This window comes from Aulonocara sp. 'chitande type north' Nkhata Bay, linkage group LG12, assembly GCF_057382095.1.
Source record: "Aulonocara sp. 'chitande type north' Nkhata Bay isolate Kocher_YH1m ecotype deep benthic linkage group LG12, A_spYH_male_GT1.1, whole genome shotgun sequence".
Classification (NCBI taxonomy): domain Eukaryota; kingdom Metazoa; phylum Chordata; class Actinopteri; order Cichliformes; family Cichlidae; genus Aulonocara; species Aulonocara sp. 'chitande type north' Nkhata Bay.
In genome coordinates, this window is record NC_141355.1 from 4,138,094 (window position 1) to 4,160,180 (window position 22,087).

Below are 22,087 nucleotides of genomic sequence, written 5' to 3' on the forward strand. Positions count from 1 at the left end.
TGCTTACTGACTGACTGACTGATTTACTCATTAAATATAAGGCTGACGAATTATAAATGATTGTTTTTTTGTTGCGTGGCCTTACACATGCATACACACACCGACCCCTCTGGTGTAGCCTGTCAGCGAGCATAACCGCTTTTCTCCTCTCGCATTATTGTGCAAATTGAAACGCCAAGTAGATCCATTCACACATACACGGAGAGAGCTAGTGGTGTGTGTGATGTGTCAGTTCGGCGGGAGGGGGGTCCATCCTCTTTACCATTTCAGTGTCTTGGCAAGTGGGAAGTAGAAATATGATTATCCAGCAAGGGGAATTGTTTCATCAACACCTGGAGCACATAAATGAAAATAGGAGGATTTATGCACTGAGAACAAGCTTACTCCTGCTGCCAGGAAACAATTAAGCAGGACGCCTGAATACCTCAGCCCATGCTCTCTCTTTCTGTTTCACCATTGTCTGTTTGTTTTGTTGTTGTTTTTTTTAGCTCTACTCGTCTGATTGTTTCTTTTGGTGTGCTGGCTCACGGCTTGCTATACACCAGTGACACATTTTGGGGAACTGATATCAAGCCTTGGGGAAAGCTGACTAGAAGAGAGGACTGCTTATTTAGTTCCTCAAGTTGTCTCATTAAGTGGCCTTTTTCTTTTTAAAAATTTTCACACGTGCACTTTTCTAGATATTGCCTGCAGAAGTTACGTTTGAGAAGACAAATATCCAAATCAGTTGGCTCAGACAACAAAGAGAATTTATCTGGCCAGCTCCATAGCACAAAGTCCTGCACACTGAACCAAACACCTAATGGTATTTCAGTTACACCTTAAAGAAAGGTGGCAACATCACTGCGACTAGGTTGTTTCAAATGTTTTGAAACTGCAAGTAGTTGCAGTGACCAGCTGGTTGCCTAAAAGTTGAGTGTGCAACATCATGAACTTCTGGGGGACCACTTCCAATCACAAACAATGACTCTCAGAAAGGCTGGCAAAGGTCTGCAAGTTACTGCCACCTAATTTATAAATACAGACAATATGTTTCAATCAATCAGTCTGCATCAACTTCTCTGCCAAGCACTAGAGACCTCAACTCAACTAGTACTCTGGTTATATTCCTATAAAAGCAAGGCTGCTCAGTGTCTATGCAAGTTTGCAGATAAATCGTCATCCTGCAACAACAACATCTCTATTTTTGGAGGAATTTCTGAAATTTCTGCTTCATATCACTTAAGGTTTTGCTGAAATACTCATTTGAATTTAATAATAATGTATACTTTATTGATCCCCGTGGGGAAATTACTCTTTCTGTATTTAACCCACTCACTCAGTGAAGCAGGTCAGCCACTAATCAGAAGGTCGGTGGTTCGATCCCAGGCTGCCTCCTGACTGCATGCCAAATATCCTTGGGCAAGATACTAACCCCATGTTTGCCTACTGGTGGTGGTCAGAGGGCCCAGTGGCACCTGTGTCCAGCAGCCTCGCCTCTGTCAGTGCACCCCAGGGCGGCTGTGGCTACAATGTAGCTGCCATCACCAGTGTGTGTGTGAGTGACTGAATGTAGTGTCACTCACCCTGTCTGAGTCTGAAGCGCTTCATGTAGTGTGAAGCGCTTTGGGGTCCTTAGGGACTAGAAAAGCACTATACAAATGCAGGCCATTTACCATTTCTGTTGCATGTAGACTGCAAAAGATTTTTGATTTTTGTCAATTAATCACAGTTGCCACATGATCACAAACAGCTTGGCCGCACTCAATAGAAAACTGATGGCAGAGTGACTCTGTTTTTGACTCTGTCCAAAGAGACTTTAAAGATGGCAGTTGACTAAAAGTGGTCGTAGTCCTCCTGGTCCCTTTCTTTGATGCAATCTTTTTATGAGACTGCAAGTACATCGCATAACACATTCACAATAATACTAACAAAGCACGTGGAGCATTTGCACCAGCATGAACACGCCTGATTTAGACGATCTAAGACTAAAATCTCAGGAACATACCTAAACCACAAATATACAGACAGTAATATCATTACAGGTGTTTTAACGTTATAACACATGTACAATTGCTGACATTTAAACATTTTGACCTTTTACTAAGTACACACGAGCAGACTTCCTGTCACCAGGGCAACTTGTGAAAAGTAGGAATGCATCAATTCATCTTTTCCCACTTGTAATTTAAAATAGATAAGCTTGGAGTATCGATCTAATTGGGTTGTTTGCAGATGACATCAAGCAATTTAGCGATGAAAAAAAACAATGGTTATTAAAGCTCCTCTCATTTATTTGGTTTATTCCAATACAGATAATTTTTCCATTTCCTTATTTCTGTTTTACCATTTGTTTCCTTTATTCCAACTTTTTTACCGAACAAAATTAAGATGAGAAAACAGTTAAAGCTCCTGATATTGGTAAACATCGTCTTATTTTAGGATATGCTAATATCAATCAAACAGTGCTGGCAAATACTGACATTCAGCCAATACGTGTACATCCCTTATTTAAATCAAGCATAGAGCATGTCCCGCTGAACCTAAACTCAAGCACACACCATGCTGACTTTTCTTTTAAAGATTTTTTTAATGGGCATAAATTGAAGCGTGATCCGTCTTTATTCACAAAGCCAGAAAATAGCTTTAATATCCCACACAAATGCTTTCAGTCACGACAGATGCCAAGCCAGAAAAGCAATCAATAAAAAGCACGAACTGTATCACTATGAAAAATGATAAACTCCCTTCCACTGTTTACACGATTACATTTGTCGTATGCAGTCTGCTTTTTTTTAAGACAGAATGAGATCCTCAGATGTTCTCTGGTGTTAATTTATTTAAACAATGATAACAAGAGAAATTCTGAAAAAAAAAACCACATTTGCATTAAAGTAACTGTTTAATTTAAGAGTTTTCAAGTGTAGCTTGAAGAGTTTTAAGGGTTTTCTAGTGCAGTTTTAATAAATGACAATATGGAATCAAACTAACTGTTTTGTTGGAGTAGACAGCTTGATTCATTAAAGGTCATACTTACAAATCATTATAAGTGTGCCTATGAATAGCATGGTATTTAAACTACACGCGTCTGAGGCAGCAGCGGTGCCGTGAAGCCAAGAGATGTGGAATGCAAACAGTAGCTTGGCAGAGTTCTGTTTATGTTCTCTCTCTCTCACACACTGTCTGTTTTTTTTATTGACTCTACAACTGGCCTTGTGCTCAGGCTCTGAATGTGTGTGTGTGTGTGTGTAATTTTTGATCTAATTCCATGCCTTGGGTAGAGCCCTGCTGGCTCTAAGGTGCGTGTCCTCGTTTCAGACGCGCTGACAAAGTGGCCCCTCTGAAATGAGCTGTGTGGCCTGTTCACAAGAGGGGAGCAGATGCATTTTACTGCCTTTGATCTATGGGCAAACAACCTGCAGATTACGAGAAAAAAACGGAAAAAACCAGAAAACTGAATATATGTGCTGTCTGTACAGAAAGAGGAAACAAATACTGACAATACTTTTTCTCTGCAGATCTTCCTGCCAGATCCCTCTGCGTGACAGCGATTGTCTTGCCTTTGCAGATTTTTACTGCAGCGGTGGCTGTGTTACATATCCCTTATTATATGTCCCATTATATTTCAAACACATTCTTCCTATTCACTCTGCTGAGCACACAGCCGGAACATTGACTTTCATAGACGCCCCGAGGATTCATAAAGTAAATGTCTGAGCTGGCATCAGGTCAAGCCTGTTATAAAACTGACGAAACCTTCAACAGACGCATACAGAACCATGGAGACTGCCTCTCGAACAGAAGTGTAACCATTATAGGAAATGTGTTAAAGCACGAACTATGTTTATATTAGCTTTAAACTGAACATGAGTTATGGCAAATCAATACATAATAAATTCGCCAGAAGGGTTTTGTGTTTCCCCCTGTAATTTAATCTTGGCAGCATCAAAAACCCTCTAAAACAGCACGTAAACCACATAATCGTAAAGTAAAAACCCACAATGTGATCACTCTTCAGTGACTTCTTATACTGTTATATAAACAAAAGTGATATTATTTTAAAACAATATCTGGCAAACTTATTTTGGGCTTCATCTGGGCTACTTGTGGCTGTGCTGTGGATTGGTTACGGCACCAGCGAGTATTCAGTTGGTCAGATATGGACCAGGAGTTGTGAAATGGGCTGATCGCTGGAAGTCCAAATGTCACAGGCTTCATGATATTTGGGCAGGACTCAACACCATCAGCTTTAGCCAAATGTGGCCCAACATTTAGGCCAAACACATATAATCATTCTTTTTCTCTTTTTCTCATAGAGCATCATTTAATACATGAAGGGATCTGTTTGTTTCCACATATTCTACAGTCACATTTTATTTTCATGATATCCTAAGTGTAACTTTACATGAAAAAAGTAAGTGTCCAACGAGCAACGTGCTACAGGTTTATATTACACCCTCAGGTCATTTCTAAGCATTGGAGTTTTGAATTACGGGAAAGTCACTGAATACTGCCGAGAAGACGGATGGAGAAGAAGGATTTAAAAGTCACAAATCAGAGCAGGAAACTCCCTTTGAGTTTTTCTTGACAGCTACATTTTTAGCTTTTGTGCACCATCGGCAGATCCTGACAAAAAAACCCACGATGTAAGCCTGGTGACTGAATGGCTCTTTTGAAAATGCTCTATGGAAATGAACAACTCTTGTTATGACTTTCTTGCTGGAATTAGGGCTGTGCGATATATAACCAAAATCTCATATCCCGACATAAGGGATTTATCGTCCCGACATATATAATAACAAAAATTCTACATTTTCTGTAATCTGTGAATCTCGGGCAGCTTGACTTGCGTGAAGTGTTTTCAGCTGGGCGTCGTGTACCTGGAGTCGAGTGTTACATCAGTTGAAACGGCCTCAATTTTCTTTGTGACTAATTATTACACAGCGTGCTGCGGGGAAAAGCACCTGACGGCTCTTTTTAGCTTCTCATCTGTAAACACTCTGCATTCTATTTCACATGATGCAGTTTATTTTGAAAAATCTCAACAGGATCTTCAGCTTTATTGTGAAAATAAACATGCGGACGGAGCCACACGATGGTTTTACCGTCGTTGTTGCTAACGTCGCTTGTCGTAGTTTTTTTTTTTTACATTCAAACCTTTATTTAAACATCAGTACAATACAAAATAGAATTAAACAGTACCATATTAATGGAGTTGTACTTACAAAAAAAATTGCATACCATAGACAAACAAATAAAAGAACAGTTTTCAGAACCTACAATATAAATATGTTAGGGGGAAAGTAACTGATCAAGCCAAAGAACAAAGTGATTGAAAGATCTTGATTTTTTTTACAAACACCAATAGTTTTTATAGCTTTTGGGTTAGTGGAGTTCTTAATTGAATTAAGATACTGTACAAGTTCAAAGGAGAATACATAAAAAGAGGGATGTCTTCCTAAACATTTGGACTTGTGAATATGAAATTTAGCCATTAAAATTAACAAGTTAATCATATATCTGTTATCAAAGTTGAATTGTCTTTGGTTTTTGTGCAGACCAAACAAAACATATTTCCAAAACACTACAAATCCTTTAAATACATTTTCTGAGATAAAAACACATAAACTCTGCCAAAAATCTTGCACAAGGTTACAAAACCAAAAAGGATGTGTAGTAGATTCCTTGGAAGTTTTACAAAAGCTGCAGCTTGTATCAATGTCTAAATTGAATTTGCTTTGAAGATAATCTTTAGAAGGATAAATTCTGTGTATTCATTTATAAGAAATATCTTTAATTTTGTTGGTAATTAAAAACTGATTAGGGAGTCTCCAAACTTCGTTCCACATAATACCATCTGAGAACCGGTTCCAGAGCAAAATTACATATGGTAGCGTGGTTATGCTACTCTGAAATAAAGATCTGATAGATTTATTGTTGTTTTTAGATTGCTTAGAAAAGCAAATCTTGCCAACAAAAGTTTGTATGGGAGATGCCAACGGCCTGTGGAATGAAGTGATATTAGGTTGTTGTACTCATGAGTAGAAATGTTCAAACACTGGTCATGTAACAGTGTCTGTGGGAAAACAAGAAAATGACTTTTCTAGCACTTTATCCCAATATCAAAGGTGTTTTTCAGTACTGAATTGTTGCACAGAACCATGACTGTATGTTTTCTCCCCGATTTTGTGGAGCACTCAACAGCATTCATTTGCAGCAAGCACAGAAAAGATCGATTTAACTGCTACCCAACATGCAAGAGGCTCGTCACTATCGTTTATTGATAGTTTTGAAAAACTTGCTATGTCATATTATTCACAGGAAGATAGAAAAGTTAATAAAATAAAGAAGATCATAATAACAAATAAGGCAATAATCCTCAAAGCCACACTGCACTATGAAAAGCAAGCAAGAAAACGCAAGGGGAAAATATACTCTGTTAAAAGGGTCATCTGAAATACCGACTGCACCACATATCAAGAAAACTGCCTGACAGTCATTATCAGAAGTGGATAACAATGGTCAGTGAAAGGGCGATAATCACTCAGATGGAGGGAAAAACGACTTTCCCTTCATTTACAGTGCATCAGGAGTGACAAACTCCTGCCCCCACACAGTCTTTCTGAGAGTGCGGATGGGCGACAAGGTGCTTCATAACGACGGCACAACTGAGCGTGGCAGCTCAATCCACTGTTGTCACACAAAAGTCATCCAGACAGTGAATGGAGCCGACGTAGCAATAGGAAAGAGAGAAATTCCACATTGCATAACCAACCTCTTATCTAAGCTCTATTATCTTGGCCACGGCTTGTTATATGGCTGCCAAAGCTATCGCACAAAACACTGAAGCAACAGTCCTTATTTGGCTTCGCCTGCACCCACACAGAAACTCATACACAGAAAAGGCTAAATGTTGCAAATGCAATCAACACACCAACAAACAATGAGCTGTAATAAATTGCAGCCTAACATATCACTGTATCTTATTTCAGATGGGGAGCTGAGTGCTGAGCAATTATTGTCAGCATCGCTTGGCCTATAAAGACTATTCCCCTCAGAGCTGGTGTTGGTAGTGAGTGTTGGTAGCAGAAGAGCATGTCGACAACTGTTAACGCTAATTGCTTTCACACCAAGAGCGATCTATTAAGAAAACATGCAGCAAGACTCTGCACAATGTCACGACTGTGTGAGTCATGCCTTTGAAAACAAGCCATTCCTGAAAAACATGACCACATGGACTGGAGGCTGATTTGTAATCTGCATGCTGTTTTTGAAGACTTGAGATTTGTGCCACTAATACCATGTTGCTGAATCATCCCGGGTCTCTAAAAGCTTTAAACTGTATCATGAAAGTGAAAGCTTGAATGCGGTCAACTATGGTATTTTAGTGTCAGCTGTAGAGATTTTAAACATTGTGTAGCATCTTTATCTACTCTGCTCAAATTTTATTTACTTATAAAAGTAAAAAAAACATCTAATGATACCACAGGTTGGCATAAAATACTATTTTTGCAGCAATAGAGCTATTAGCTGAAAACAGGGCCTTTTTTTGCCATGGTGTGCAGTGCGTCCTTGAACATTTTGAAGAAATTGAACAAGTGGAGGTCAAAACAAATAGTAGCAAGGAAAAAAACTATGAGAAAAAGCATTTGAAATAGGAATAAAATCCATTAACCCTTTAAGACCTACCATAGAACCAAGTCCGCCAGAGCTTATATTATATTTTTACATGGTGTGGTGCCATTTTTGGGAGCATTTCAAGTTGCTATACATCAATACAACAATTATAGCCCAGATTTTAATAATATGTATTCATTAAATGCATAGTAATTACATAAATTGCAAAAAAGTGCAATAAACTACAAAAAAATTTTAAAATCGTTTTTGTTTTTTTAACATATATTTCTAGTTAGAGAAATTTAAGAGGCTTATCCCTCAAAACTGTAAATACAAAAAAGTTGCACACAATAGTTTCCTACCACAGGAAATTTATTTTGAGTGTCTTCATAGTTTTATTTTTGAAATACACCAATTTTTATATACTGCAGGAAAAACGAAAATAAATATTATAATGCAAATTTGCAAAAAAGCAGCATATGCATCAAAATAAACTATTTCCAGCAGTGCAATATGAGTCCTAAGCATCCCAGAAAAGAAACAGAAAGTCATAAAGTCAAAGATAACTTTTAAAAACACCAGTATAGGCCCTGAGGCCCTGATGGTAAAAAAAAACTACATTTCCGCGAAAATGACGTCACTTCCGGTTTCGGGCAGGTCATGGCGGACATGCAAAAGTTCGCACTGACGTCTATTCCAACGTAGGAAGTGTTATGAACAGCTGATCGGATCGGCGAAGCGTGTTTCTGGAATATTATGTTTTTGTTGCTCCAAGTGCTTTTTATGCAGTTTTTGCAAAGCTATATGTGGAAGGAAACTGTGACCGAGGACAAGCTGATGACATAAGATGTAAGTACAACTCCTCCAGTTTCATATGCAAAAAAAATTATTGCGCTAGCTCACGTGGTTGCAGACCGGGATTTAAAAATAGTTACGCAAAACAGAGCGTGCCCGCTCCGACCGGCTCTAAAGGGTTAAAGATCTGACGCAGGACCTGAGAGATTATCTCACCCTTGATCTATCTACTGTTTGTATCTCAAAGGAACGGTGGCTGTCGAGAAGACATCCTTAAGCCTTAGGTATGAAAAATTACTGGACTGAAAAGTCAGTGGCAACAGGTCTTATGGAGCGATTCATCCAAATTTGCAATTTCTGTCCGAAATTGTCAATATGTACACAGGATGTCGGGAGAGAAATACAACAGTGAGTCACTGGAGCCATCTGCAAAATGCAGTTTAGGCTCTGTCATGGTTTGGGGCTATATTTCAGCCAGCCAATGGAATGAATGAAGGTAGGAAAGTACCATCAGACGTTGATCAACCATGCAACACCATCTGGAAAGTGAGTGATTGGCAACAGCTTCATTTATGAGCGAAACCACAACCCAAACACACTGAGGATGCAGTAAAAGTATATCTGGATAGAAGAACACACAATGGAGCGCTCTCAGTCGTTGATTGGTCTCCCTGGAGCCCAAAACTCAACTTTATTGATACAGAACAGAACAAAAGGCAGAAACATCCAAAGAAGAGCTTTGAATGTACTTTAAGAAGCCTGGAGAACTAATCCTTATGATTGCTTTAATAAATTAAAAGAAGATCACATAAGAGAGTTCAGGTTATGTTGAAAAATAAATGCAGCCATACGAAATATTGACTTTTAAGCTTGTTAGAGTTGTACAAACTCAACCCCGTACCGATTTTCCCAGCAAAATGTAAAGAAATAAAGGTTGATCCAAGACTTTTGCACTTCTACGCTTACGTTTAGTAGTAATTATTCCTTATTCGAGCTCTCGGCTTGCAAGTTCTGCCTAGTTTAAAACCGGGATAAAGCCAAAGAGGCATGTTCTTTGTCACATTATGCAGCTAATTTTATCTTTATTTAAAGTACATAAACCATATCATCATTTCAACTCGAATATGTCGCCTGGTAAACTCAGGTCCTTTCTCTTTCTCAGGTACAGCTTGTTTCTTGCAAACAAGCAAACACACACACACACACACACACACACACACAAAAGCTTTTATATTTGCTTGCAGCAGAGTGTTGTTGAAATCATTATCAATACTTTTCCCCAACACACAACTCTTAGTGACACCGCAACCTTTCTACAAAATAAGTCTGCAAGGCTGGAAAAAGCGACCTCCAATCGTGCACATAAACAAAATGTTGAAAAGGGATTCAAGTGATATGAAGGCTGAAGTAAGCCAGGCTTTCAGAGCTCTCTCTTTGCTCTATGCCAGAGAAGGACACGGCTGAAAAGGAAAACAGCCATTACTTAATGAGCCACTTAAAGAGTGCCCTCTCTATTTAGGTTTCATTACTTTTATTGTAAATCCTTCACAGCCCTCGTCTGCTAGTCATTCATTCAGAGCTTCCGCGGCCAAGTGCACCATTATATATTAACCAAAATCACAGGGCTGGAAAATACCTCAGCTGAATGACAATTATGATTACTATGAAGTTATCCCCCCAAAATGTCTTTTTCTTAAACTACTCAAATGAAATGTCTTTTGTTTACATTGTTTAATAACATTCATTAATCAAGAAGCCAGAGAGTGGTTGTGAAAAGCAACAAAAAAAGGGGGGGAGTACAAATCAGCAGCAGATAATTACTGTGGAAACCTTATAACAGTGCAGCTCCTAATCCATCGCAGGCTCAGGGACAGCATCTTAATCAGAAGCTAATTACATCCTGTCATTCACCGCAATGAAAATATGGAGACAGGAAGATGGAAGACGGCTCAGGACGACAAGCAGGAAATGGATATATATGCCTACAACAAGTTACCCACGTGCTTTTATGTGCCTCTTATTATGTGTCAGTGTGCACTGTCACCAAGCTTACAGCTTTGAGCTTGAAAACAAAGAGGCTCTTATTCTGACAGTTAAAAGTGTCGTTACATTCAGACCCCTAAAAACAGACAACTGACAGTTTCACAAAGCTCTCGCTGGAGAGGGCAGCCATTAATCCCACTGGTTTCCAACCTTCAGAAATCAACAAATACATATTATCACACATGATAAGAACATACAACTCATTCTTAGCTCGTGACATTTTTCATAACTTGTCTTCTTGTTGTTGTTTTTTGTTTGTTAGTAACTGAAAAAAATCTGTGCAAGTGATTCAATAAATGCACAAAAGAGGCCATCAAACGTGTTCTCAGGTTTGCTCTCTTCTCAGACAGACTGTTAAACCACCGACTTTCGCTTTCACTGCCATCAAGAACAGTACTTCAGAACAATGCTCCTTATTAATATAGTATTTGTGCGTCCTTGTAGCTGATTTTTGTAAACATCTTAAATCAAATACAGTTAACACCCACGTTTGCGAGGTTGCCGTCTTCTTATCTGCCTTTACAGGAACACTATTTCCCTGTGTTGCAACCAACTGTTGATCTGAGTGAATAATGTGAAACCGGCAGCAGGAATGTAAACTGCATTGTTTGCATGCTTGTACCTGTGCATGTGCGGATGTTTGACTCAAATTAAACAAGAAATAGTAAAACAAAAACAAAACACTACTTTCTAGTTCTACTAGTGGTCAGAAGATACACAAGGAAGGTAGGTTTAAACAAATGTACCTATTTTGGTCCACTGTCACTGAAATCTATGATGCTTTGCCCTTCCAGTGTAACATGTGACTCCCTCAGGAGCTCTCCATTGGGCTGCTATTTATAGGCTGGTAAAATGATAAGGTCACAAAATCAAATCAAATTAAATCTACATTTTTTATTCACTCTCTCCCCTTTTTTTCTTAAACTATAATAAGCCAAAAAGCCATGTAACATTTCTCATTGGGCAAAATAAAACAATGTTCATATTCCTTAAAACAGGCACTGAAAAAACTGCACTAAACCTGCTATGGAATCTACAACAGCACCTAAAAATGAAAGCACCTGCACATTAACTCATTAACATCTTAACAGCTGAAACAATTTATAAGTGTTAATTAGAAATGAACAAAAGGGATGCCAGAACTGGCTTGCTGGTATTCACAATGCCAGTAAACCAAATCTCTTTATACACTATTTTGCAGTTGAGCTTTGGGAAACTGCGATGCTCATTTCCCCTTTTTTGGAGAAGATCATTTGCAGCCTAGATCAGCTTTGGGAAGTTCCTAATACAAATACGCGTTACATGCGATCTCTAAGCAGGCCTCACACTTTTGTGAATACGGTGTTGTCAGTAACAGAGAAAAGTGATCATCCTGCTTCCAGATCCGCAGCATCGTCATCAACCAAAAGTTGGTTGATTAAATGAATTGACGAAGGCCTGATGGGTCACAAAAAAGGAAAAAGCAAACTCAAACCGCATGGCAAATCAGACAGTTAACTATCTATTAGCTATTTGACCGATCTGCATTTATATATACCTTTCAACCATGTCTGAGTGTTGATGTTGCATGCTTTGTCTACCAGAGGGCACTCAGCAACTCTCCTGTTGGCAACATGTGTTTGGAAGAGCACAAACACGACAGGCTGCTGATTCCAGCAGCATGAGGCAGCGCGTAAATGAATAACTCACGACTTGCTGTGACACAACAACATTATATTAGTAAGGACTCATAAACAATTACTTCCTGAAAGAAAAAAATACCACATTTTATCATGTTCTGATGTTATTCAATAATTAAATCAATATAAATGCACAATGACCAGTTGACTAGGAAGCCATTCTTTAAGGGAAAACTTTAAGAATATACAACTTGGACAGCTGCACGCTGGAGGTTCGGTCATGTGTTCGTGTCAGACAGAGAAAAGGCTTGCGAATGTGACCATGCATTTATCAGCCACGCTGTCGCCTACAGTGTGTGACAGTTAGAGACAGCCAGGGCTTGGGGACGTCCCACTGGCATTAAGAAAGCTCTCTCCATGGGATGCGTCAGCCAATGAGCAACGGAGCCTCGGGGGGCTGCCTTGTTAATTAAAGCCGGAGTTGTTTGTCAGTGCCGACATATGATGCACAGCACTATCACCGTTGGGGGAAAGTGAAAACACGAAGCAAGATTGCTGCAACCCCTGCAACAAATCTGCTGCCTCACCATGGAAGCAAGACATCTCACTACAGCAAGGACCGCTGCGGTTTAAGGTGCCAGTATTGGTTTGCATCGTGTTACTCAAGTGGCAACGAGCAGAGCGGAAACACAAAGCTGACCCAGGGAAAAGATGTGAAATTATAGGATTTTTGGGCTCTTTAAAGCTTTACACAATCCGTCAATCTGCTGAAAGCCAAACCTTCAGTTTAAGCTCAGGATTTATCGGCACGTCTCTGCACAAGTGTGCTTTCTAACATGAAATCTTGAGTTCCGGCCTTACTAACGACTCCAAATAGTTAGCATGTGGTCATATCTGGGTGCTAACTATGAGACACTCGAGTGTAGCTATATTAAGGGGAAGTCTCTGGGGCGAAAAAAATCTTTCTAACTGCTGCTCTGACTTCATCGCAGCACTTGATGATATATAATGACACATATTTGTATCTGGAATGTTGCTGGCTTAAATCCATGCACCAGCTGCCAAAACACAGGCAGAGAAAATGAAGCAACAAATCTCAGTTTCCCTAACAACTACTGTCAAGCTCCTTGAGGGCAAGGGACTTAATTTCCCCATACTCCACCAGCGGTGCTACTCAGTAGCCAACGATCGAGGATGATTAGTGTGCAAAACTTGAGAAAACAGAGCCATGCAGGAAAACAGCAAGCAAAACATCCCTGGATACACAAAGAGACAGAGTCTTTGATATATGAACCCATTTTCCGCCAGAATCCCAGACCCCCTTGGCCTCCTGCCCTTCACACTGTTGTAATATCACTAAATCAACTAAACCTAAATCCCCCATTAGACTGAATTTAGAAACCCACGCTGCAGAACGGAAAACCCAAACAAATCTGTAAATTCATGTTAAAGCAGATGAACAGAAGGATTGTGGATTAACGAGAGGGGATTTGCCACTCCGACATCACTCACAGAGCAAATGGAGCAAATCAAACATCTTATTAATACGTTGACAGATGGATAATTGTGTCATTTTATTATCTCCTCACTTGTTCGATACACACAGGGAGACTTCTGGAGGGTATAAGCTGTAAAGCATAATTGTTTTATATCGCTGCTATGTCCACGAAATTGGCCTTCAGGAACTGAAAGAATTCCCCAAAGTTACTCAGACTAATATACGGGCTAATTTATCCTTCTTCTTAAAGTCGTGTTTCTTAAAAAGAGAAAAAAATAAGGGAATAATTTTCCTGACTCATGCGCAATGATTTCATTCTTTACTTAAAAAAGAAATAAAAACCACAGAAACTGTGCATGAGCTTTTCTCCTTTTCAACAGCCCACAGTAACAGATTGACTCTTTTTGAATCATCACTGAATCATACCCCCATTTAAAAAAAACATCATCATAAGTTGCCCGTGACAAAGCAGCACGGCTGTGTTTGCATAGTCGATTTGCACAGGTAAGTAAGCGGCTTTCCTGCGAGAAACGAGGGGATTCAAAGCGAATAAACACGGTGTAATCAAATGCGGCTGTGGCTGCAAATTGCTTTCGGCTGTAATGAAACCGGGTTACGGGGTAGCAGGCAAGACCACCACACAGCCTAAGCCTTTATCGAGGGAGCTCGATCCTATCGGCGCTGAGCTGGAATATCAACTGAGTGAGCTTAGAGTGGAAGTGCTCTGGGAGTAACCCATAACCTCAGGCATGAGTTACAGACTAGAATGGGACAATCAAACAGCAGTAACCCAAAGGTGACGTAGATTTTATGAAACACATTCACCCTGAAGTGCATCAGAGAGCAGACACACACACACACACACACACACACACACACACACACACACACACACACACACACACGAAAAAAGATTACAGGGAGATTTGAAAGCAATGAGATTAAACACAAGTAAATATTGCTATGTTGGCCATATGGGCTCACTGAACCCGGGGAGGGTGGAATAAATAATGACGGTGAAATCCTAATGAGACCGACTGTATGGCCTGACATAAACACAACCGTGCTGGCCATCAGTCACTTTAAAGAGGTCAGGAGGACCACACGCTCGCTCTCCAGATGGTGTGCCAGCTTATCGGAGCATAATGCAATAAGTCAGAGCTATTCCCTGACTGCCCCCCCCCCCATAATTGATGAGTAATTAGCACAGGTAGAGTAGGTCATGAGCTCCACTCAAGCACGCGGTGAGTAGGTGAAAGAATGACTCATGGACAGACGATGTGATGGTTCCGGTGGGCACACACCGCGGAGAGGCCATTTCACTCTCAGTGATGCAGCTAAAACAAATGTCATTAGCGTTGTCACTTACAGCAAACAATACACGAAATTAGCACTAAGTCAACACTCTGATTTCATTCACCACATGCACAGAAATCAGAGGCACAAAAAAAACCCTATCTGTGCTCATCTCTTCTTCTAATTGTACCAGATCCACTAACATCATTTAATAAGCGCAGGCCATTTGCATGCAAATCAGACCAATTATCAACAAGTAGCTGGTATGTGAGTATCATTTCACATTGAGCTGTATCATGCCTCATTTGCGTAGCCTTGAAACATAAGCTTCTGTGCAGCGCACAGTGTTCTTTCTCTGTGTTCACTCAACACAGAGAATTATTATAGCTAGTAAATGTGTAAAACCAAAATTGGATAATTATCTGGCTTCGCCTCGCTCTCACAGAGGCAGCGTTTATTTACTGTAATGTTTTTATTAAGATAAACCCTCAAAGGATAAATCTAACCTCATCTCCCACATCAGAGACAGATGTCCAACTTGTGAACTAAAAAGACGTCTTACAGCATCACAACACGTGTTACTTTTCCCAGAAGTCATTAAGTGCAGCGCACTTCAAAGTCTTCCAGCCATCAGAAGTGGCTGCCATGCAGCACAGAGGGCAAAGGTGCTTTTACATACAAAATCACATGGAGATGAATGAGGAGAATGGGCAGCAACACACAAGTTTATCTGGGGTGAGTGCCGCTTGTGAAATTTAGCCTGATTAGCCAAAAAACTCTGCAGTGTCATTAAAGCAGTTTTACATCACTGCACTCGCCTTTTACATCATTATTCTTCTCATATAAGTTCATTCCCAACAATATTTCAGGGATCGCCCTTGCACTCCTATCTGCTTTCTCGCCTGCTTTAAGTACCATGAAGCTAAATGGAATTGCAGGATAATCACAGATGACCCTGACAGGTTAAACTTGTTAATAGCTGGGCAGTGGAGAATTGATTATCAGCTTCAAGTGAGTGAATCCTACATTCAGAATAGACAACTGGTTAAGATTTTATGCTGCAAACACGCAGTCCACCATTATATTGAATAAGAGCTATGTAGGAGGCATGACTGATGACTGATTAATAGCCACCATAGTTAAGCTTACATAGAAAGGTGTGATTGGATCCACGGCCTCTCAAACGAGGCCATCATCTTAAAATACACAGACACCAGTGAATATTAGGTATATATTTTTAAAGGTAGTTATTTATATACAGTACCATCCTCAGAATGAGCCATAAAAAAGCAACAACAAACCTGCCTCATCAGTCTGCCTAATATCCCACAGGGAGCTATGTTTCATTTGTCATTTTGAATGTAATGAGATAAAGGAGCTAAATAAAGGAGGGTGTCACAAGGGGACCTCCTCTCTTCCTGAAATCACTGCTCTGACATCTGACATAGCTACCACACGGTAATGACAGCAGCAGAGTTATCAGCACGTGGTGTGTGAGCCTCCAACACACGAATGATGTAATAGGCAGTTTATCAGAGGTCGGAGTGTCAAGAAAGCAGAAAACAGAAAAACGCACAAACCAGATCCAAACCTGTCCCACCAAAGCACCTGTTTATTCTCCAATCATATGCTGGCTCTCTGAAGCAAGTAATTTTCAAGAAACAGGTGTGTGTGTGTGTGTGTGTGTGTGTGTGTGTGTGTGTGTGTGTGTGTGTGTGTGTGTGTGTGTGTTGTAAACACTTTCATGACAAGGACTCCAAACAGACGCACATCAAAGCGAGCACTGATCTCATCTACAAATATCAGACGATTACAAGAGTAATCCTCATCCATCTCATTACCGCCATCTCAAGTAAATTGGCTACAAATTGGACTAGTCCTTCATGTTGCTGGTGAGTGGGTGAGGACCCACTTACACGCACACACGCGCAGACAGACACACACACACACTCTTGACACATGATGAAGAATGCAAACACACAAACAGTTAACGATCCGCTTCCTCCTTACCTCCAGACGGTCCAGGCTGATGAAGCTGGCGATAGCAAATCCATCAATGATGTCCTCCTCCTGCGAGCTGGACTCTCGTCTCTTTCGCCGCGGGGGGCGCGAAACTCTGGCGGCGGCCGCGGGGTGCGGAGCTTTTTTACCGGGCAGGGAGGCGGCGTCCCTCCCCGGACTGTGTCCCTCCCTGTCGGAGCAGGAGGAGTTGGGGTCGGGGCTGCGGGCGTCTCTGCTCCCAGCCTCCCGCAACCTCCGCACTCTCTCCCGCTTGGATCGACATCTCCGACCCTGCTTCAGTTTCCCATCCATGCTGTCAGAGAATTCTCCCAGAGTCCGAAAGAAACAGCAATATTACTCCACAGCTCGCGCAATATCAAATAACACACGCGCACGCACGCACACGCAGACACACACACCGGACTGAGGATCGTAGCCTGCGCTGCGCTATAACGTGGAGACAGCGCTGCGTGCAGGGCTCTGTAAATAACGAGGCGACCGTAGCCTCACAACAGTGGATGACCTTGAGTATAAACCTCGCCAATCTCCATTACGATAAGCAAACGTTCCAAGTATCCCCGCGCAGGCGAGCGACTGGGTGAGAGTGAGCGAAGCGACGCGGATCCGCACGCTATTCTGTCACGAATCTGCGCCGTGTCGACGCGCTGGCCGCTAAAGCAGGTGCAAAAAAACGGCGAAACGCTCAAAATCCGCGCACTGCACTCGTCTCGTAACTTTTGTGGCATCTCAGTAATAACGAGCGGCGTTCAAAGCGGGAGCTCGCAGCATACTGCAGACAGCGCAGAGAAATCATGTCGCTGCCCGTTGTTGTTTTCCACCACCCCAATCCATGATCCAAGTCTGGCAAGAAAAAAAAGAGAGAGAGAGACAGTATCGGGACAGTATCCGTCCGAGATAATGCTGATAATAAACGCCTGGTAAACGTGTCGATAGAAGCTGTCGAATGAGAGAATAATCCCGCGGACGACGCTTTGACTTTTAAGCCATATTCCTCTCCGCTCTGCGCTTCAGAAGCAAAGGATCCGAAGTCTGAGAGCTACTTAGGCTATGCGCAGTGTTTCCTAAATGACCCGAGCCGTCCGGATAAGACAGACATCCAAACTCCATAGGGCAACGAAGCGGTCTATTCCAGTTTAGATAACGTTGAGTTTCCCTACAAACCTCCACTCCAGTCCGTCCCTCAGTTGCTCAGTGGCTCCTGGTATTTTCTGTTCGCATAATAAGGCTTTGATAAGTGTCCTTAAAGCGACAGGAGTGATTAAAATCTCTCTCTCTGCCCCCTCCCCTCTCTATCTCTCATTCCCTTCATCCGAAATTAAGATACGCAGTCAAGCTTCAGAGAACCCACATAACTGACGTATTTCCGCCACCTCTGGCCTACAATTTACCATAGGAAGGAAGCGTGTGTAAAAAAAGAGAAAGCCAGAGAGAAAGGGAAAATCATTCTCTCTCACTGTTGGGTACACTTTGTCATACAAGGCACTATTTTAGTCTGTCTGTCTGCCCGAGCTGATGCCACATCATGCCGTTTCCCGCTGACGGTTTGCGCTGTCTCCCTCTCACACACTCTCATCTATCAGGTTCTGACAGCTTCTCCATTCCGAGCATGCTGACTCTCCCCCCCCCCCCCCCCCCCCCCCCCCTCTCCCCCACCTCAACCCCCAACTCTCTAAATTCACCAGCAGACAACAGAAAGTGCAAAGCTGTAAAGCTGCGTTTCACTGTCGCATAAAGGTCAGAATTTCATGAGTGCACTGTAATAAAATATATATTTGAAATATGGGTTTGTCATATTTACCCTGCCCCAAACCTTTTTGTAAAGCCTGAGCAGGACTGCTGTGTCTCTGCAGAGTGAGCACTTCCAGGGGGTCCCTGAGGGAATTCCAGGGAATCCTGTGCAAAGTGAAACTGCTTAATTTATCTGCTTTCTATCAGGAGAAATCAGGGCAATGACATTATACAATCACGCCACTGTGTAATATTTTTTTCAGTTAAAGGTTTCACTGCCCTTACTGTGACTGTAACACCACCCAAACTGTAACAGAGACTTTTGCAAGCCTTTATAAATGTTTATTTTCTCCCCTGCAGAGCCATCAGGTTGTGATGCAGACGTGTAGGAACAGGTATCTCAGGTTAACACCGTTATCGATACTCTATACTGTGATTATGTTTTCATAAAGGTATTTTCTCAATCGACTTCTTCAATTACATGGAAACATAACCTCAGAAGCCAACAGTCCAATTTTCTAGGCAAGCTAGTTTATAGATTGTAGATTATGTTTACTTCCAGAGGATCTGCATCTCATTTCCATTTACACAAGTCGAGGAAGTTGTTCCTTTGTAAATGTCTGGTGAGTATTTGCATAATACTTTGCTTAGTTGGAAACCTGTTCTCTTGCTGTGGGCTTAAATGAAAGAAGCTTGCTGTTTAGGTTATTATTACTTTATTAGCAAATACATGGCATGCTGTCAAGTGTTCTCTGATGAACTCGTAACGCATATGAATGAAAGAATTTAGCAAAATATTATATTGCAGCTATATTGTGACCGATGAATGGTGCTAGAGACTTAGTGTCAATCGTCTAATAAGTATGAAACCTGAAGATGAACCGCACCACTGAGTGTGACATTTTGCTTATAGGAATCCTCTGGCTTATCACCTGATTTTCACACTATGCCAAACAGGAGAGTCAAAGCTACAAATGCTATCCTGGAGTACTTAGGTAGTTAGTGCAGTGGATCAGGTGTGGAAATTTTCTTTAACATAAGAATCTTTGGTGGAAATGCAAAGCAATGCATCAAAATGAAAAATGAAAGTACTTTTATGCAAATACAGAGTGCTGCAGGGAAAATTATCCAGCGCACTGCAGGTGATTAAACCACAGTCTGCACTGAGTGAGTGAGCATGATGATCCTTTTATGATAAACATCAGGTTAGGCTGTAACCTGTGCATATGCAATTATAAAATTGTAAGACTCTTGCCTTTTGTTTACAGCTGTCCACAGTTCAAGGCCCATTGCTGAGTTTGTTATATGCCCTCATTTACTTTTCATTGAAGTTGTCAGTTTGAATAAGGCAGCCGCTGGGCCTATATGTCACTTTGAAGAAGGATAACCAGGTGAGCGGTGCATCGATCTTTGCGCCGGTGCACTTTTCGTCTTGAGACGGTATCGTTTTCATGTTACTTTAACTGCTGTGAATAAACCCCTCTCTGTTTGAGCTGCTTTGCGAGAACTCATTCAGTAAGGAGATTAAAAAAGGGGGAACAGGTATGGTGAGAGGGCCGTGGAGGAGAGGGAAGAGATTACCTCTGTTTCTTCCATGCAACTATTTGCTGTGAGCTTAATCCATAGCTACAGACTCTGAGCTCCCACATCCCAGTCATTCAAACGCTAGTCTGTTTGAAATGCTTAGCCCCAGCTGCGCTGGAAGCTAAAGGAAGGGAACCTGTCATGCTTTTTTATGATATTTAAGTGGCAGAATTGTTTTTCTTTGTGTCTGCCACCACGATAAGGATTCATTTGATGTTGCTGAGGTCAAGTTGCTCATTGCTTAAAGTTATTTTCCGCTGCGATAGTTCTAAGAGTCTGCTGTGTGGCACTGACATGAGATTGAGAGGTGAGAGATTTGAAGCAGGCAATAAAAAGGCTCTCTCCAAGTACACGCTGTGTCCTTTGTAAGGAATGTAGCCCCACAGAAATCAATAAGGCTAGATTTCACAGTGGAACCCCAGATAGCTGTAAGATGCACAAATCCCTACACTGCTGTAAATAAAATAAAAAAAATCTTTCAGTGTCACAACAGAATTTGTGCACACATCGTGCCAGTATATTACCTCTGTTCAACAAACCATCTCTTTTTTTAAGGCATAGTTGAAATGGCGAACGCTTTTTCCCCCAGACAAAAACGTTGGTATAAGAATATGGACATAAAAACAAAAATCCATTCCTGGAAGTTTTTGACATTCTCAAGTCGTGTCTTACAGGTCAAGTATAGTGTGACGCAAATGAGGTAAAGTTATGAAGTTGGGTTAATGAATGATTAGGGTTAGGCATCTAAATCACTTGGTTATGGTCAATGAAAAAGTGTGTTTATGGCCATGTTACACACCCAACTGCCAATTAGATTGAATGTAAACAATAAGATGCTCGGTCTACTATCAATGGAATTTCTATGTAGCCTTCTGGGCTGGTTCTTCAGGCCAATTCAGTGTAATGACTGTGAACCGCCCACCCCTTAAGTTTATTATAAGGAGGCACGGTGATGCAGTGTGTAGCACTGTTGCATAGCGCTGTGGGCTCACACACAGTTCAAATCCATTTATATTAAAAATCCTCTAAAAGACATCGAGCACTTTTCAGCCCTGTGAAGGGCAGAAATTCTGAGGAAACATAATTATGGATTAGGAAGTGAGGGCTGACCTTAACAAAACACTCACCTTTCCAGCTGAAATCACAGTCACCAACTTGTGCCAAAATCTGGTCCTCTGGTCCAGTTCCAGCTAGTTTGTCTTCATTGTTGAACTGACAGTCCACTGGGAGGATGCCATCAAGGAGAGATATGAAAGGAAGAAACTGCGATCCCAAAATGTAGAAGCTCAGGCTGAGGATGCTGTGGAGGTGGGTTGGAGGGTCTATGTGACAAGCACAAGTTAATCAAAGAGCTCCCCACTGTTGCCAAAGGAAGCGGTCACTGACTATGGCTGAAACAGAAGGAGACAGCGTGGTCTGCAGCACACACCCAGGTGTCATCACCCTTTGGTCAGCTGAGTGGATTGTGTGATGATTGGTCATGTATCCACACAGGTGAAAACATCACAGTTTACCATCAGCAAAATCGCCCCAACTTTAAGTCTCCTCCAACCCACTCAGGGCTGATGCAGTGCTGCAGTGACACAGAGTTTAGCATCAGTGTGTGAATGTGTGTGTGAATGGGTGGATGACTGGATATGTAAAGCGCTTTGGGGTCCTTAGGGACTAGTAAGGCGCTATATAAATACAGGCCATTTACCATTTACCATCTATTCCAATTAATAAATTGCTAGCATGCTGAAATGCTACACTTTGCTTTTTAGCAACTTAAAATTGACATTTATCTGAAAGCACCACCGTGTATCTGTGTAGAGCAACACAGCACTGGCTGTAAGCTTTTAGTCTTGTTCTTAAAAAGATAGTCTCAGATTTGCCATTTACTGATGAATTACCCCAATATCTGCCT

General features: G+C 41.3%; 1 protein-coding gene across 10 annotated transcripts in view; it reads right to left on the bottom strand.

The window, feature by feature from the left end:
• fbrsl1 (fibrosin-like 1) overlaps positions 1 to 18,185 on the bottom strand; it is a 290,461-nt gene extending 272,276 nt beyond the window's left edge. For 8 of the 10 annotated variants that reach the window (XM_086313247.1, XM_086313246.1, XM_086313253.1 and 5 more), the window contains exon 1: positions 16,858 to 18,185. In XM_086313247.1, coding sequence (XP_086169373.1) covers positions 16,858 to 17,160 — 303 coding nt within the window. In that variant the 5' untranslated portion in view covers positions 17,161 to 18,185. The remainder of the gene's footprint in view (positions 1 to 16,857) is intronic. The other 2 variants (XM_086313255.1, XM_086313251.1) reach the window with 1 other exon arrangement.
• Positions 18,186 to 22,087: the final 3,902 nt, after the last annotated feature.